The 17,663-nt window shown below is 45.1% G+C and overlaps 1 protein-coding gene across 1 annotated transcript in view; it reads left to right on the top strand.

Annotated features, from left to right (window-relative positions):
- The window catches only part of LOC120061649 (dedicator of cytokinesis protein 3-like), a 52,327-nt gene extending 41,696 nt beyond the window's left edge, over positions 1-10,631 (top strand). Inside the window, 25 exon segments of the mRNA XM_039011548.1 lie at positions 90-165; positions 570-670; positions 911-969; positions 1,074-1,222; positions 1,539-1,624; positions 2,000-2,026; positions 2,159-2,254; positions 2,366-2,426; positions 2,575-2,668; positions 2,785-2,933; positions 3,389-3,475; positions 4,499-4,603; positions 5,088-5,229; positions 5,325-5,491; positions 5,624-5,710; positions 6,484-6,663; positions 7,821-7,904; positions 8,026-8,149; positions 8,296-8,386; positions 8,494-8,647; positions 8,650-8,794; positions 8,958-9,070; positions 9,292-9,376; positions 9,777-9,859; positions 9,963-10,631. Of these exon segments, the coding sequence (XP_038867476.1) occupies positions 90-165; positions 570-670; positions 911-969; positions 1,074-1,222; positions 1,539-1,624; positions 2,000-2,026; positions 2,159-2,254; positions 2,366-2,426; positions 2,575-2,668; positions 2,785-2,933; positions 3,389-3,475; positions 4,499-4,603; positions 5,088-5,229; positions 5,325-5,491; positions 5,624-5,710; positions 6,484-6,663; positions 7,821-7,904; positions 8,026-8,149; positions 8,296-8,386; positions 8,494-8,647; positions 8,650-8,794; positions 8,958-9,070; positions 9,292-9,376; positions 9,777-9,859; positions 9,963-10,631 (3,214 nt within the window).
- Positions 10,632-17,663: the final 7,032 nt, after the last annotated feature.

Raw genomic sequence — 17,663 nt, 5'->3', positions numbered from 1 at the left:
AAAGTCCTTACGCTGATAGCACGGGACGTTTGTGTAGACGTTGCATCGTCTTTTTTTATCCTAACGTTTTGCTGTGACTTCTTCTGCAGTGTCATTGTGGTGACAACACAGTACCTGTCCCCAGCGTTACACAATAACTTCTCTGAGGCGGATTTTGACTTCAAGGTGCGTGCCTCAGTAGAGAAACGAGAAGTGTCATGTTGAACAACAGCAGTAAGCAAGTAAACAATAGAGCCTTAAATATCCCGGAGAAGTCGACCCTGAACCTGCTGTTCTCTCCATGTCTTTCTCTGTTCACAAAGGACTCTGTCTCTCCATGGTTTCCTAACAACATTATGCTGCCATTCTGTGTTGCACCTGTCTCCAGTCTTATGTGTCTGAGTTGGTTCAACCTGGATTTATGACTGCAGAGAAACTATGGAAATGCATAACCTGATGGTGAAATGTATAAAGTGACAACACTGCTAAGATGTAGGCCTACATGGATAGATGGATAGATTAACAGATAGATAGATCTATGCCGTTAAAGGGAATTTGAACACGTGTCTGATGTGCATGTTCTCTCTCAGGTGTGGAACTCTTTCTTCAGCCTGACGGTCCTGTACATCAACCAGCCCAGTCTGCAGCTGGAGCCCCTCACACAGGCCAAGAGGAAGAAAGTCCTGGACAAGTAAGAACCTCTCCATCACGTGTGTTTGTGTGTGTGTGTGTGTGTGTGTGTGTGTGTGTGTGTGTGTGTGTGTGTGTGTGTGTGTGTGTGTGTGTGTGTGTGTGTGTGTGTGTGTGTGTGTGTGTGTGTGTGTGTGTGTGTGTGTGTGTGTGTGTGTGTGTGTGTGTGTGTATTTATCTGTGTGTGTGGTCAGTAGTTCTACGTTTTCTACATTACCCCCCCCTCTTCCTCCCTCTGTAGGTATGGAGACATGAGGGTGATGATGGCCTATGAGCTCTTCAGCATGTGGCAGAAGCTTGGTGAGATAAAATGACATTCAGATGCTTTGTTGTCATTCTAGCCTTCATGGGTAATGTCGTGTGTTTCTATAACATCTGTGTTGTGCCCTCTCTGTGTGCTCCAGGTGAGAATAAGCCCCACTTTATCCCTGGAATGATGGGTCCGTTCCTGGGAGTGACGCTCGTGCCTCAGAGCGAGGTCCGGAATATCATGATTCCCATCTTCCATGACATGATGGACTGGGAGCAGAGGCAGAACGGCAACTTCAAACTGGTCAGTGCTGTCTGTCCCCTGCTGTGTGCCACCACTCATCCTCTGTAGGCCTTGTTTAACTTCATGTTATAACCCAATACCATATCTATGTTATGGATCTATGATTTTAGTGCTACTGTAGAAGTGTGGAGGTTGGTTCCTTATGCACTAACCTCTCTCTCTGTGTGTGTGTGTGTGTGTGTGTGTGTGTGTGTGTGTGTGTGTGTGTGTGTGTGTGTGTGTGTGTGTGTGTGTGTGTGTGTGTGTGTGTGTGTGTGTGTGTGTGTGTGTGTGTGTGTGTGTGTGTGTGTGTGTGTGTGTGTGTGTGTGTGTGTAGGTGGAAGCAGAGTTGATGGACAAGCTGGAGAGTATGGTGTCAGATGGGAAAGGGGATGGCAATCACAGAGAGCTCTTTGGTCTGCTGTAAGCACCAACAACCTCAGTCGTATTCATACACAATGTTACCTGAGTCAGTGTGCTGTAGTACAGATGTAGGATCTTCAGTTGAGTCAGTTTGCTACAGCAGGAAAATTATCTTGCAGCAACAGTGTATTATAATTAATGGCATTTTTTGTAAGAGTTGATACTTTTTCATTAGGGCAAATCAAGTCAGACATTTCAAAGTGAAAATTACAACATTTAGAAGCCTTTTTAAACATTGAATACACAAAGTTTGCATTTCCTTCTGTACAGGAAATTTTTCAGAAACAAAAGAGTGATCAAATGAGTGATTCTACGTCTGTAATGTTCTTTTGTATGCTCCTGAGTTCTTGTGTCTTTTTCTGCTGCGTCTTTCAGGACCCAGTTGTTTGGGCCTTACCCCAGGTAAGATATCAGTTTCCCCACAGCCCAAGCTTTTAGCTCTACCACTATCATGGTCCCCAAACAAATAAGTATTTATGGTTTACTGTCCTTATAATAATGTGCACGTGTAACATAGAGCTTGTTTGTCTGTAGCCTACTTGAGAAAATTGAGCAGGAGACGTGGAGAGAGACGGGCATCTCATTTGTCACCTCCGTCACGAGACTGATGGAGCGGCTGCTAGATTACAGGTAGATTGGATTACTCATTACAAGCAACATGTTAATATCATAACATTGACTATTGATACATGGATGTACTGTAAAGACTGGAGAGACATTAAAACCCTGCTCTACTTTTAGGGAGTGTATGAAAGGAGATGAAATGGAGAACAAGAAAATTGGTGGCTCTTCCAACCTCATGGTGAGACATCGTATGATTTATTATACCTTATAATTTATATACCAGTTATGCCAGAGATGTGTTGAGACAAGTGCAAATGTACTTTGGTTTTTGGTTCTTGGTTCTTGTAGTAATCTTGCTTCCTGATAACATTTCCTGCCCTCCCCAGAATTTCTACAAGTCTGAGATGAACAAGGAGGAGATGTACATCCGCTACATCCACAAGCTGTGTGACCTGCATCTGCAGGCAGAGGACTACACAGGTAACACACTTGTCAACCTGCTCACACTGTATAGTATTGGAACCCTGTGACAGTCAGGTTTACCACGTAAGGTCAATGTGGTGAATTGTGATGACCTTTGTGTTCCCCACCAACAGAGGCAGCGTTCACCCTGCTTCTGTACTGGGAGCTGCTGCACTGGGAGGACCGCCCCCTCAGAGAGTTCCTCCACTACCCCACACAGAGCGAGTGGCAACGCAAGGAGGGCCTCAGTCGCAAAGTCCTCCACTATTTCAACAAGGGAAAGGCAAGTCAAGCTAAAACAAGTCAAGCTAAAACAAGTCAAGCTAAAACAAGTCAAGCTAAAACAAGTCAAGCTAAAACAAGTCAAGCTAAAACAAGTCAAGCTAAAACAAGTCAAGCTAAAACAAGTCACGCTAAGTCAGGTCAAGCAAAAAAATACAAGTCAAACTAAAACAAGTAAAAATAAGTAATTCAACAAAGGAAGTGCAAGGCTTTGTCTAGCCACTTCAGGTAGTACTTAAATGTGAGATCCTTGAATTTGGCCCAAATTAAACCATCATTTTATTTGATAAAGTCCCAAATGGATATACATCTCAAGTCAAAATCTCAAGTCTAAGCACTTCTGCATGTGTCATGATTTCCCTTCAAAACCTCCTGAGATTGATATTCCATAGACATGATATTGTATACCTATAATGAGAGATTCCATATGAGAGCTCTGTCTCTGTCACTTTCCAGTGTTGGGAATATGGAATATCACTCTGTCGGGAACTGGCTTTCCAGTATGAAACCTTATATGATTACCAGAGTCTGAGCTGGATAAGGGTGAGTCTGCCTGTCTGTCTGTCTGTCTGTCTGTCTGCCTGTCTGTCTGTCTGTCTGTCTGTCTGTCTGTCTGTCTGTCTGTCTGTCTGTCTGTCTGTCTGTCTGTCTGTCTGTCTGTCTGTCTGTCTGGCTCTCTGGCTCTCTGGCTCTCTGGCTCTCTGGCTCTCTGGCTCTCTCTCTGGCTCTCTCTCTGGCTCTCTCTCTGGCTCTCTCTCTGGCTCTCTCTCTGGCTCTCTCTCTGGCTCTCTGTCTCTCTGGCTCTCTGTCTCTCTGGCTCTCTCTCTGTCTCTCTGGCTCTCTCTCTGTCTCTCTGGCTCTCTCTCTGTCTCTCTGGCTCTCTCTCTGTCTCTCTGGCTCTCTCTCTGTCTCTCTGGCTCTCTCTCTGTCTCTCTGTCTCTCTGTCTCTCTGGCTCTCTCTCTGTCTCTCTGGCTCTCTGTCTCTCTCTCTCTCTGGCTCTCTGTCTCTCTCTCTCTCTGGCTCTCTGTCTCTCTCTCTCTCTGGCTCTCTGTCTCTGGCTCTCTGTCTCTCTCTCTCTGGCTCTCTGTCTCTCTCTCTCTGGCTCTCTGTCTCTCTCTCTCTGGCTCTCTCTCTCTCTGGCTCTCTCTCTCTCTGGCTCTCTCTCTGGCTCTCTCTTTCTTTCTCTCTTTCTCCCCTTGTCTCTCTGTGTTCTCCCTGTCTCTTTAAAAAAATAGTTGCATCAGAGCCATTACTTTATCCCCCAGTCACTACTCATCATCACAAAGATGGAAAGTAAATAGAAAGGAATGGAATATAATATCAATATTTTATTGTCCTCACGTTGTGGAAATATATTTACATTGCAATACACTGACAAAATATCAAAACCATTATGACCACTTTGTCATCTCCACCACGTAGATGGCTCACCTCCACCTGAACACACACACATAGATTTTAATCCATAATGACACTTACGAGAGATGGGAACCTCGTTGATGTGTGTTGCTGAGAAAGATCAAGACGCTCTCTGAGGGTTGAATCAAGTATTTTTGTCTTTATAGAAAATGGAAGCTGCGTACTATGACAACATCATAGAACAGCAGAGGATTGAACCAGAGTTCTTCAGGATGGGCTTCTATGGCAGGAAGTTTCCTTTTTTCCTCAGGGTGAGATGAACACACACACACGCATACGCACGCACATTGTCTTGTTTAACTAACCTTGTGGTTTTCCTATACCCTAACTCTAACCCTAACCCTAACCTTAACCCCAAAACCTAACCTTAACCCTAAACCTAACCCTAGCTCCTACTCCTAATTCTAACCCTAACAATAATTCTAACCTTAACCCTAAACCCCCTAGAATAACATTTGACCTTGTGTGGACTAACAAAATGTCCCCCGTTGGTCCAATTTTTGTTTGTTTACTATTCTTGTGGGGACTTTTGTTTTTGTAGGGACATCTGATCCCCACAAGTATAGTTAAAACATGTGCACGCACGCACGCACGCACGCACGCACGCACGCACGCACGCACGCACGCACGCACGCACGCACGCACGCACGCACGCACGCACGCACGCACGCAGGATCTTTTATCTATTTGCTATTTTTTTGTACCTATCAATTGGATGACAACTCTTCTCTCCAGAATAAGGAGTTTGTGTGCCGGGGTTATGACTATGAACGACTTGAGGATTTCCAGCAAAGGATGCTGGGAGAATTCCCACAGGCCATTGCCATGCAGCACCCCAACCAACCAGATGACGCCCTCCTACAGAGTGATGCTCAGTGTATCCTAACCTAACCATGATCTGTGTGTGTGTGTGTGTGTGTCAACTCAACTGTCAGCCTATTTGGCTATGTTTACCTTAACACGTGGCCTCAGACCTGCAGATCTATGCGGTGACCCCAGTGTCAGACATTACTGACGTGCCTCAGCTGGAGCGCGTCCCAGAGAGGATCAAGAGCTTCTACCGCATCAACAATGTCACTCGCTTTCACTACGACAGACCCTTCCACAAGGGACCCAAGGACAGGGAGAATGAGTTCAGAGTATGTGTGTGTGTCTTTTATGTCCAAGTTGTTGCTTTGTAGGTCTAAATAGAATGAATGACAATGGAAGGTAATTATATTGTCTATATACTATACAGAAGGTGATTCAGTGTTTTGTGTGTGTGTTTTCAGAGCCTGTGGATTGAGAGAACCACCCTGATTCTGTCTCGTCCCCTCCCTGGAATCTCCCGCTGGGCTGAGGTGGAGAGGAGAGAACTGGTGAGGAGCACTGTCATCTCATACTGTCGTCTCATAGGCTATTGTCATCTCTTGCTGTCATCTCATGATGTCATCTCAAACTGTTGTCTCATACTGTCATTTCAAACTGTTGTCTCATACTATCGTCTCAAATTGTCATCATCATACTGTCGTCTCAAATGTCATCTCATACTGTCGTCTCAAATGTCATCTCATACTGTCGTCTCAAACTGTCATCTCATACTGTCGTCTCAAATGTCATCTCATACTGTCGTCTCAAATGTCATCTCATACTGTCGTCTCAAATGTCATCTCATACTGTCGTCTCAAATGTCATCTCATACTGTCGTCTCAAACTGTCATCTCATACTGTCGTCTCATACTGTCGTCTCAAATGTCATCTCATACTGTTGTCTCATACTGTTGTCTCATACTGTTGTCTCAAACTGTCGTCTCAAACGTCATCTCATACTGTCATCTCATACTATCGTCTCATACTGTCATCTCAAACGTCATCTCATACTGTCGTCTCATTCTGTCTTCTCATACTGTCATCTCATACTGTCTTCTCATACTGTCATCTCATACTGACGTCTCATTGGCTTCTGTCGTCTCATACTGTCGTTTCATGCTGTCATCTCATAGGCTGTCGTCTCAATACGGTCGTCTCATACTGTCGTCTCAAACTGTGACATCAGACTCCTTAGGGAGATGATGCAAGCGAGTGCATCATTTGTGTTTGTCTCTCTCTCGTAAGTGTCATTATGGATTAAAATCTATGTGTGTGTGTTCAGGTGGAGGTGAGCCCTCTGGAGAATGCCATCTACGTGGTGGAGAATAAGACCCAGGAGCTGCGGACCCTGATCAGCCAGTACCAGCACCGGCAGCACCATGGCAACATCAACCCCCTCAGCATGCTGCTCAACGGGGTCATAGACGCTGCAGTCAACGGGGGCATCGCCAGATACCAGGAGGTACTGACAGAGAATGATGGAGGGAACATTCAGTGTTATCTGCTATAGACCCAGTTGGTATTCGATAGAACGTTGCGACCCTGCCCGCCTGTGGGGAAACCAGGCAGGTTTTGAAACTGCAGTAAAAGTGCAGTTACTGCAGTCGACTGTAGTATTTTGGATACTGTAATTGCAGAATAACTGCAGTGTACTGCAGTTGAAGTACAGTTATACTGAACTCTAACTGTAGTTACACTGCAAAATTACTGCAGTAAAAAAGGTGTTATTTTGGATGCAGTATTTGTAGCATACTGCAGCTAGTGGACTGAGTGGAGTTACAAACGGACTGTACTAAACAAGTTAAGTGTCTTACTTGTGGTGAAATGTTTTCCACACACATAGATACGTGTAGTCTACTTCGACACAGCGTCCCTCCATTTCCCACACCGAATAGCTTGAAGCCACAGGGCTCTTCTTGCAGGCTCTATTTCCCTATGTGGGAGCATTCGAACCATTGGTCGAGATTTTTGACCTGGCTTCATGTACATTGAATAACACAGCAGCTTTTCGGCATGTTTTGTTCTTTCTGTACAACAAAAAATCTACGACCAATAGGAAAGAATGTTTATTTCCCCAATTTGTGGGCATATTATTATTTTTTTTTTTTTTTTATTTATTTATTTTTTTTTTTATATATTTTTTTTTTTATCTTTTTTTTTGGGGTGGATCAGCTTAATATTGCGGAAAGAATGTTGCTTCCAATGTAATTGTCTGCATCATTTCCAATCCCCCATATTTTTTTGGGTAAATATATATATCCATACACGCATGCATACATATATACATATATACATACACATACCTATATAGACATACATACTTTTTTAAAGAATATACCTTTATTATTATTCCCAGCAACCCTACCACCGCTCCCCCAATTGGAGTAAACTAATAAACACTTCTGCTTTTACCTTCAATTTATACATCTTATACCTATTTTACAGACACAGACTACTTTATAATAGTTCTCTCTTGTTTGTTCTTAGTCCTTCCTCTATTTCTGTTGTTTCTGTTGGCATATTATTATTATTATTATTATTATTATTATTATTATTATGTGAATATCGACTTGGAGTATGCCTTGTAACTCATTCATATCCCATCTTCCTCCTCCACAGGCATTCTTTGATAAGGAGTACATCAACAGTCAACCAGAGGACACAGAGAGGATAGCTCAGCTAAATGACCTGATGCAGGAACAGGTCAGACGCAACTCTTAGCTCCTCACTGCCCACTGGTCAATGGTCCATACAGTGTACATGGGTATAGAGGACAGATAAACCATATGTTCTCTCTTTCCTACATGTTGTTTCATTGTCACAGGTTCACATCCTTGGAGTGGGGCTGGCTGTCCACGAGAAGTTGGTGCACCCAGAAATGCGTCCTCTGCACAAAAAGCTGATAGATCAGTTCCACATGATGAGGGCTGGTTTACACCAGGTAAGTGGTTCTACATGCTCTTCTGTTTGTGTGTGTGTGTGTGTGTGTGTGCGTGCGTGTGTGCGTGCGTGCGTGTGTGCGTGCGTGCGTGTGTGCGTAGTCAGTGTAAATATTCAGAGCAGTCTTTATATGTGGCCCAACAGGGGTTGCCAGCGGCCTACACAGGGGTCAACTCTCCCAGAGGCATCCTGACCACTCACAGCCACATGAGCCCAGAGAGCGTTCGTCTGATACACAGACACAGGTCAGTCACACATTATACCAGGTTTCACTTGAGAAAGAGATGTTACAGTAATCTCAATGTGACCACCTTTTAAAACATGATTTTCTCTCTCTCTCCCTCTATTTTAGCCCTATGAACCTGCAAGGTTCTATCCGCCAGTCCTCCTCCTCCCTCTCTTCTCACACCTCCAGCGAGGCGGGAGGAAACTTGGTCATCCTGACAGATGGCCTGATGGGAGAGCCCCCTGAGGATACAGCACACATGCAGGTGGGTTTAACATGCACGCATACACACACGCAAGTTTTGTACATTTTGAAATACGTGTGAACAGATGTTTTATTTTCCAGCCAAGCCCCTCCTCCTCCAGTCTGAGCTCCATTCGCTCTACCTCCTCCCAGATAATCAACTCCACCCCTTCCAGCGCTAGAGGTGAGTGACTCCTGCACCAGAAAGTAAGTATTTTATTTAGGAAACATGCTAATTCACAGTTGTGACTATAACTGTCAGTCAGTGTATATCCAGTGTTTATCAGTAGGTCTCTGGTGTCCATACAGTCTACAGCAGACCCGTCCTATCCCCCTCCCTCCCCCAGGCTCTCCGTCCCTACCGGATAAAACCAAAAACAACCGGGAGGTGATGATTCTGCTGCCCCCTCACCAGAGAACTAACAACACCATGTACTACAGCATGACTGACAACGGACAGGTACTGACGTTACAGGCCAAACCATTCAATTACTGCTGCCAAATGGACTGACGACATTGCTGCATTAGTTATTTAAGGAGAAGAAGACAGTTAGTTCACTGAAGCATTGGAGCAGCAAATTGGCCCGAAGCAGAAATATACTGGTACTGAGACTACAGAGCATACGGTTTGTTCTTCTACTTTACCCTTATCTTTAGCCTCTGTTGTCTCTCGGTTTGCAGAGCAACAATCTGCAGCGTGCCTTACTCCAACAAGTGAGCCCCTGTAAGCCATGCATTGACCCTCACATGGGCTTGCCAGAGAAAGGCAAGTATACTGAATGTATGTGGTAAAATTGGTTAATGATGCTTTTCTCTAGTGTTGAGCTAAGTAGGACACAACTACACATACAGTAGGAGGATTTCCTAGCTCTGTAGTGAACATGTGGTTTTCTGGTGTTCCCCCAGTGTTCCCTAGTGCCCCCAGCAGCTGGAGTCTAGATGGGGAGGGTAGGGAGACAGTGCCCTACATCCAGGGACCTACAGGGGGTGTTATCATGCCCCCCGTCCCGCCCAGGTCCTTCCCACCAGGTAAGAACAATCATGTCATAATATACACCTTATTTATGGGTAAGAGTCCCTTAGCTGTCATGTACACTAGATAGGAGGTTTTCTAAAGTACATGGGAAGTTTATTCTGATGTGAACGTTTTTACTTCCTCTCTCTAGGTCACTTCCTGATGCACTTTGATGCGTTCCACCACCAGAACAGTGACCCACCCCCAGCACTGCCCATTCGCTCTCTCAGAAAGGTTAAAGACAGTCATGCATACTGCAGCAGTAAATAATGCTATTCTCTTAACTTGGTCAACAGATGTCAACTCATTTCTTATCTTCCTCTCTCTCTTTATCTAGTCTCCTCTCCACCCCATACCAGGCTCCCCTACCAGTCCTCAGTCAGCCCTGGGGGGCAGTAACTCCACCCTCTCGGGCAGTGCCAGCAGTGGCGTCTCCTCTCTGAGTGAGAGTAACTTTGGGGGCCAGTACCCTGATCCCCCCGTGCGAAATGATGCCATGGAGCCCGTCCCCAGCCACCTGTGGACCCCTGATGAGTACTTGGACTCTCCTTACCTCCACATCCACTGCAGCGGGCCAGAAGCAGAGTCCCTCGACCAGGTCCGACCCTTCCACTACCGCAACCCTGTCTCACACCTCCACCCTCACTCCCACCCCCACTCTCATCCCCAAACAGCCGGCCTCGACGGTCACTCCCACCCCCAGTCTCACCCCCAACCGGCCGGCCTTGACGGTCACCCCCACCCTCACTCCCACGGGCCCACCCACCACCAGGTACCACTCCACGGTCCCCACCGCATTCCTTACCGGCGCCCCCAACCCCCGGCTGTGCCCCCCAAGCCCTACCTGAGGGAGGGGTGCATCCCTGAGGAGGACCTGAGCTCTCTGTTGCCCCAGCCCATCCCCCTGCCTCGGAGGATCTTCCACTCCCCCCACAGCCACAGAGAGGAGCAAGCTAAGGCTGCATGGGAGCAGTGCATCAGCGAGGAACACGAGGAGACACCATGAGGAGACCATCTTTGGCTTCATCTTAATAGTCTATTATATTATAGTACTAAAGTGCTGGGCCTCTTGGAGATTTCAGTCACCTCGGTGCATCTAAATAGTCTGAAGTGACTCCCTCCCCCCTGTCTCCTTTCCTTCAGCTGCATTGATGTGAAAGATCATGGGCTGTGGAATCATGCAAATACATTGTAGTCATTGACTATATTTTTTTCATGCTTACATCCATCCCATGTTTTCATATCAGTACAGGTAAAGGGGAGGAAACAAGGAGAGGAATCCACTTTAGACTATTGAGATACGCCCTCACTCTTCTCACTGTATTCAGACGGTCTGATTCTGAATGGAGGAAGCAGCCTCATAGGAATTAATAAGGGAAATATTATCTGTTGGACAGTGTGACCGATAATAATGACTTTGTTTAAATTAATATTGATTGTACACTCTTCTACAACTAGTATGTGAGCATGTTTAGTTTATTTTCATTTGAGAACAATATACAGCCGTTTTGTGAAACATGACGATCTCGATCAACATGATCAAACGATACAAACTCCGAAAGGACCTCCCCTCTTTTCCACAACAAAAGGCACCTACAGAAAGTTATATTCTTAGTAAAGTGATGTTGTCTTTTCTGCTTTCAATGCTACATATATCTAACCTATTATTTCCATAGCTTTGCTACAGTGTGTATGGGGTTTTCAAGTACACTTTCCATGCTCTTTTTTTACAAAACACTGTTTAGTCCTTCACCATATGGCATTCTCCAATACTCTGTTCTGATACCTGGTTCTCATTGAAAGCAAGTCTGTTATTTGACCAGGGTCGCTCTTCTCAACCCAAACCTCAAAGGACATATAGACCTCAGTTTAGGAGTATTCATCCTTACGGTACGTATGGAAAACCAATGTGAATGTATTTAAACAATATGTGCTATTTGTATTACACAAGTGGCAGGTCGTATTTTCTGTTCAAGTGCTTTTATATTTAAGTTATGTCTCTATTCCAGTCTTCTAATCTTTTGTGTGCCAGATAGAAATATCTCATGAGAGGAGCATGAGTGTTCTCTGACTGACAGATCTGATCAATCCTTGGGAGGAGTACAAGGAAGGGGTAAAATTGTCAGGTGCTGGAACAACAGTGAGTTCCAATTTCAGTTGCACAGGTTGAGCTGGATCCAATAGGACTGGATTGATCCCTGAAAGTAGATGGTGATGGAGACTAAGATGCAGTAAGATGAGAAGTAACGAAGAATAACGAAGAATAATGACTTAACAGTACCTCAATCACCTATTGGACTAACTATACTCAGAAAACCAGTATCACACCCTCTCTCTGCCTCTATATGTTTCAGGCCAATGTCAACCAACAAGTACTAAATATGGACCGTGTGTAAACGGACTGATGGCAATGACATTGCTTCTGTCTGATTTACAGTACATCTTACCTGTTCTACTCACCCCAACACCCTCTGCGCACCCCCCTCCGCCCACCTGCCTTAAGTGCACTGAATTGCAGTATCAATCTCTCGCTCAGACAACTCACTTGACTGGTTCTGAGACACTCATGAAAATGACAGCTCTCCTTTCTCGTCACTTTCTCAACACTCTCCGAACAAAGCAGATAATATCAACGTGTGACATCTGTTTTGTCCTGCCTTGGTTGACGATGTGGTGCTACAGTAATACTTTCTGCCTGCATCTCCTCTTCACCCTGATCTGCAATATGGACATGTTTGTGTATAGAAGATGAGTATGAGAAGCTCAGACAGGACCATGAGTTTGATCTCCTTGGGGAATGAAGGTACAGACAGTTATACGAGATGTAACCCCAGTGGGTTGGAAAGTGGAGGTCATTGTTCCAACGACAGCTCTTTGTTTCACACAGTCGTTTTCTGCAGGTAAATGCTTGGTTTTGTGTTCTTGTAAATCAGGTTCTCCACTGATCAGACAACATCTATTTTTGTATGCAGGTTCATCAGTGTTGACGTTTTTCACTGAAGTACCATGAAAGGATGCAGGGTATGTTTAGCAGTGGAATTAGTATGGAACAGCAGAGCTATAGATTAAATAAGATGAATATCAGGTGTAGGGGCAAGCTGATGTTGAGAGGTGTGATACTCAATCAAATATAGGTACAATAGAATTGTTCAATGTAAATTCTGTTACTGTACATACAGCGGTATTGTGAAATATTTTTGAGAATTATTGCAGACTCCCCTAAAATAAGTGTATTGTTGTTTTGTGTAAATACATCTACTCCAGAAATGGATATAATTGATGAATATCTATAATCAATGTTTAAAGAAGACCAATCCATTAGACTGTGGTTGTCTGCATTGTTGACTTCAAGTCTTCAAATATAAATACTTTATACACTTTTCAATGTGCTTTCTTGTACATATGGTGTTAGCATGATCAAACAGTGTTTGGTTGTAAAAGTGGTTTGCCTACTCCCATAACTGCTGTGGTATGGATTCATTAACAATGCCAAACATTAAAGACAATCTTTTATCATCCTCGTCTCTGTCATTTCCATTGCTTGCTGCTCTGTGGAAAATAGCAACAATGATTGGCAGTATGTTTGGCTGGGAATGGAATTTGACAGAGGCAGATCTATACACAAAGGCAGGGTAAAGTGTCTAGGCATCCGGATAATAATACGAGTAAAATAAGAGTAGCAGTAGCAAATGATGAGTGTACAAGTGTGGTAGTTTCTCCTATTCTTTTCTGCAGATCCTCTCAAGCTCTGTCAGGTTGGATGGGGAGCGTTGCTGCACAGCTATTTTCAGGTCTTTCAGAGATGTTCGATCGGGTTAAAATACGGATTCTGGCTGGGCCACTCAAGGACATTCAGAGACTTATCCCAAAGCCACTCGTGCGTTGTCTTGGCTGTGTGCTTAGGGTCCTTGTCCTGTTGGAAGGTGAACCTTCACCCCAGTCTGAGGTCCTGAGCGCTCTGCAGCAGGTTTTTGCCAAGGATCTCTCTGTACTTTGCTCCGTTCATCTCTGCCTCGACCATGACTAGTCTCCCAGTCCCTGCCGCTGAAAACATAGCCACAGCATGATGCTGCCACCACCATGCTTCACCGTAGGGATGGTGCCAGATTTCCTCTAGACTTGACGCTTGGTATTCAGGCCAAAGAGTTCAATCTTGGTTTCATTAGATCAGAGAATCTTGTTTCTCATGGTCTGAGAGTCCTTTAGGTGACTTTTGGCAAACTCCAAGTGGGCTGTCATGTGCCTTTTACTGAGGAGTGGCTTCCATCTGGTCGCTCTACCATAAAGGCATGATTGGTGGAGTGCTGCAGAGATGGTTGTCCTTCTGGAAGGTTCTCCCACCTCCACAGAGGAACTCTAGAGCTCTGTCAGAGTGACCATCGGGTTCTTGGTCACCTCCCTGACCAAGACCCTTCTCCCCTGATTGCTCAGTTTGGCCAGGCGGCCAGCTTTAGGAAGAGTCTTGGGGGTTCCAAACGTATTCCATTTAAGAATGATGGATGCCACTGTGTTCTTGGGGACCTTCAATGCTCCAGAAATGTTTTGCTACCCTTCCCCAGATCTGTAAGTCGACACAATTCTATCTCGGAGCTCTATGGACAATTCCTTTGACCTCATGTCTTGGTTTTTGCTCTGACATGCACTGTCAACTGTGGGATCTTATATAGACAGGTGTGTGTCTTTCCAAATCATGTCCAAGAATTTGAATTTACTACAGGTGGACTCCAATGAAGTTGTCTAAATATAAAGTATGATCAATGGAAACAGGATGCACCTGAGCTGAATTTCGATTCTCATAGCGAAGGCTTTAAGTACTTATGTAAATAATTTATTTCCATTTAAAAAAAAATGTCATTGTGGTGTATTGTGTGTAGATTGCTGAGATTTTTATTTATTTAATCAATTTTAGAATAAGGCTGTAAAGTAACAAAATGTGGAAGAAGTGGTCTGAACACTGTATGAACTGTATGTATTTAGGGCAGCAGCCTGGTGCAGGATTGAGTAACCGGGTGGTAGCCGGCTAGTTAAGGCTATTTAAAAGTCTGATGGCCTTGAGATAGAAGCTGTTTTTCTGTCTCTCGGTCCCAGCTTTGATGCACCTGTACTGACCTCGCCTTCTGGATGATAGTGGGGTGAACAGGCAGTGGCTCGAGTGGTTGATGTTCTTGATGATCTTTTTGGCCTTCCTGTGACATTGGGTGCTGTAGGTGTCCTGGAAGGCAGGCAGTGTGCCCCCAGTGATGCGTTGGACAGACCGCACCACTCTCTGGTGAGCCCTGCGTTTGTGGGCAGTGCAGTTGCCCTACCAGGTGGGGATACAGCCTGACAGGATGCTCTCAATTGCGTATCTGTAAAAATGTAGGGGCCGAGACGAATTTCTTCAGCCTCCTGAGGTTTAAGAGGCGCTGTTACGCCTTCTTCACCACACTGTCTGTGTGGGTGGAACATTTCAGATTGTCAGTGATGTGTACGCCAAGGAACTTGAAGCTTTCCACCTTCTCCACTGCGGTCCCGTTGACGTGGATAGGGACATGCTCCTTCTGCTGTTTCCTGAAGTCCCCTGTGTTGAGGATCAAATCAAATCAAAGTTTATTTGTCACGTGCGGCGAATACAACAGGTGTAGACCAAACAGTGAAATGCTTACAGCGAAGTGGAGGTGTTGTTTCCTAACTTCACCACCTGGGGGCGGCCCGTCAGGAAGTCCAGGACCCAGTTGCACAGGGCGGGGTTCAGACCAAGGGCCCCAAGCTTAATGATGAGCTTGGAGGGTACAATGGCTTTGAAGGCTGAGCTATAGTCAATGAACAGCATTCTTACGTAGGTGTTCCTCTTGTCCAGATGGGATAGGGCAGTGTGCAGTGCAATGGCGATTGCATCGTCTGAGGACAATAAGCAAATTGAAGTGGGTCTAGGGTGTCAGGTAAGGTAGAGGTGATATGATCCTTAACTAGCCTCCCAAAGCACTTGATGATGACAGAAGTGAGTGCTACGGTGCGATAGTCATTTAGTTCAGTTACCTTTGCTTTCTTGGGTACAGGAACAATGGTGGACATCTTGAAGCATGTGGGGAGATCAGACTGGGATAGATATACTCTGGTACCATTTGTCAGATGGTAGCAGAGTGAACAGTCTATGGCTTGGGTGGCTGGAGTCTTTGGCAATTTTAGGGGCCTTCCACCACCTGATATAGAGGTTCTGGAAAGCAGGGAGCTCAGCCGCAGGGATGTAGTGGGCTGTCTGCACCACCCTTTGTAGCGCTTTGCGGTCAATGGCGGTGGAATTGCCATGCCAAGCGGTGATGCATCCAGTCAAGATGTTCTACTATAGATCAGGGGTGGGGAACTCCTCGAGGGCCTGATTGGTGTCACACTTTTTCTCCATCCCTAGCAAACACAACTAATTCATCAAATTGCATTCTAAACTGAAGATCATGATTAGGTGATCATTGGAGTCAGGTGTGTTAGCTGAGGCTGGGGCAGAACTGTGACACCAATCAGGCCCTCGAGGAGTTCCCCACCCCTGATCTATAGTAGAACATCTTGACTGGATGCATCACCGCTTGGCATGGCAATTCCACCGCCCACCCCTGTTCTAGATGGTGCAGCTGTATGACTTTTTTAGGATCTGAGGGCCCATGCCAAATTTTTTCAGCCTCAAGAGGGGGAAGAGGTGCTGCCGTGCGGGTGTGTTTGGACCATGTTAAGTCCTTAGTGATGTGGACGCCAAGGAACTTAAAGCTCTCGACCCGCTCCACAATAGCCCTGTCGATGTGGATGGGGGCGTGCTCTCCCCTCTTTCTCCTACAGTCCACGATCAGATCCTTGGTCTTACTGACTTTGAGGGAGAGGTTGTTGTCCTGGCACCACACTGCTAAGTCTCTGACCTCCTCCCTGTGGTCTGACTCAAAACAGGAATGTCTAAAGTTGTCCCAAGTGTGCCAGGCCGCATGCGAGGGAGAGGCAACTGCTCCGACAACATACCTAGGGAGAATCTATTACATACTCCTCATGTCCTCCCTCTCAACGGAAACGGTACTGTACTGAATGAACAGTTGAAAAACTTTATTATGGTGGCCCAGAGGGCGATTACCGTATGGTGTGCTGCATGAGTTTTGCGATTTCAAATGGTCACACCCATATTGCACATGCCACACACACAAAATGAGACCAAACCAATGTGTATATATAATTCACTGGAGGAAACGTACCTCAAAGCAGGGAGGATGAGGCGAAGGCAGAGTATTTACTCTGCCCAAAATCTGTCCAAGTGAGAGAAGCCCTTTTTTTTGGAAGTCTATGAGAGTGTTGAATTACGTGAGGCTTGTTTGATCAAATAGAAGTTTTGTAATATTTAGGCTGTTACAAACGTACTGATATAAGTGGATGCAAGTGGCAATCCGGCAACTTTGAGAAAAACAACTTAGTTGTAACTCATGTTCACACAGGTATCTGCCCTCTGATTGGCTAGAATGTTCCCACCTGATCTCACCTTCCATAGTAGAGGACATACTTCCCCTTCCCCTTAGAGCGATCTCTTGAATATCTTGTCAATATAATAGATAATCTTTGCTCAAAGACTGTTGAAGAACGGTGCGCACCGTTTTGGGAAAACGTGCTGTTCAGTTGGCTACAAAACATCACAACGTTACAAAGGCTGAAGCAAACTAAACGCACCCCAGGTAAATAAGTCACATGATTACATCTTTTAACCTTTACTTAATACCCATCCCGGATCCGGGATCCTCCTCATCAAAAAAGCTGACTAGCATAGCCTAGCCTAACGGGACAGGGATATCATATAATATAATTTTCATGAAATCACAAGTCCAATACAGCAAATGAAAGATAAACATCTTGTGAATCCAGCCAATATTTCCGATTTTTTAAGTGTTTTACAGCGAAAACACAATATAGAATTATATTAGCTTACCACAATAGCCAAACACACAAACGCATTTATTCACCGCAAAGGTAGCTTTCGCAAAAACCAGCAAAAGATATAAAATTAATCACTAACCTTGAACAAATTCATCAGATG

The sequence above is a fragment of the Salvelinus namaycush genome, chromosome 16, assembly GCF_016432855.1.
Source record: "Salvelinus namaycush isolate Seneca chromosome 16, SaNama_1.0, whole genome shotgun sequence".
NCBI lineage: Eukaryota > Metazoa > Chordata > Actinopteri > Salmoniformes > Salmonidae > Salvelinus > Salvelinus namaycush.
This window is presented reverse-complemented; position numbering and strand designations above follow the sequence as displayed.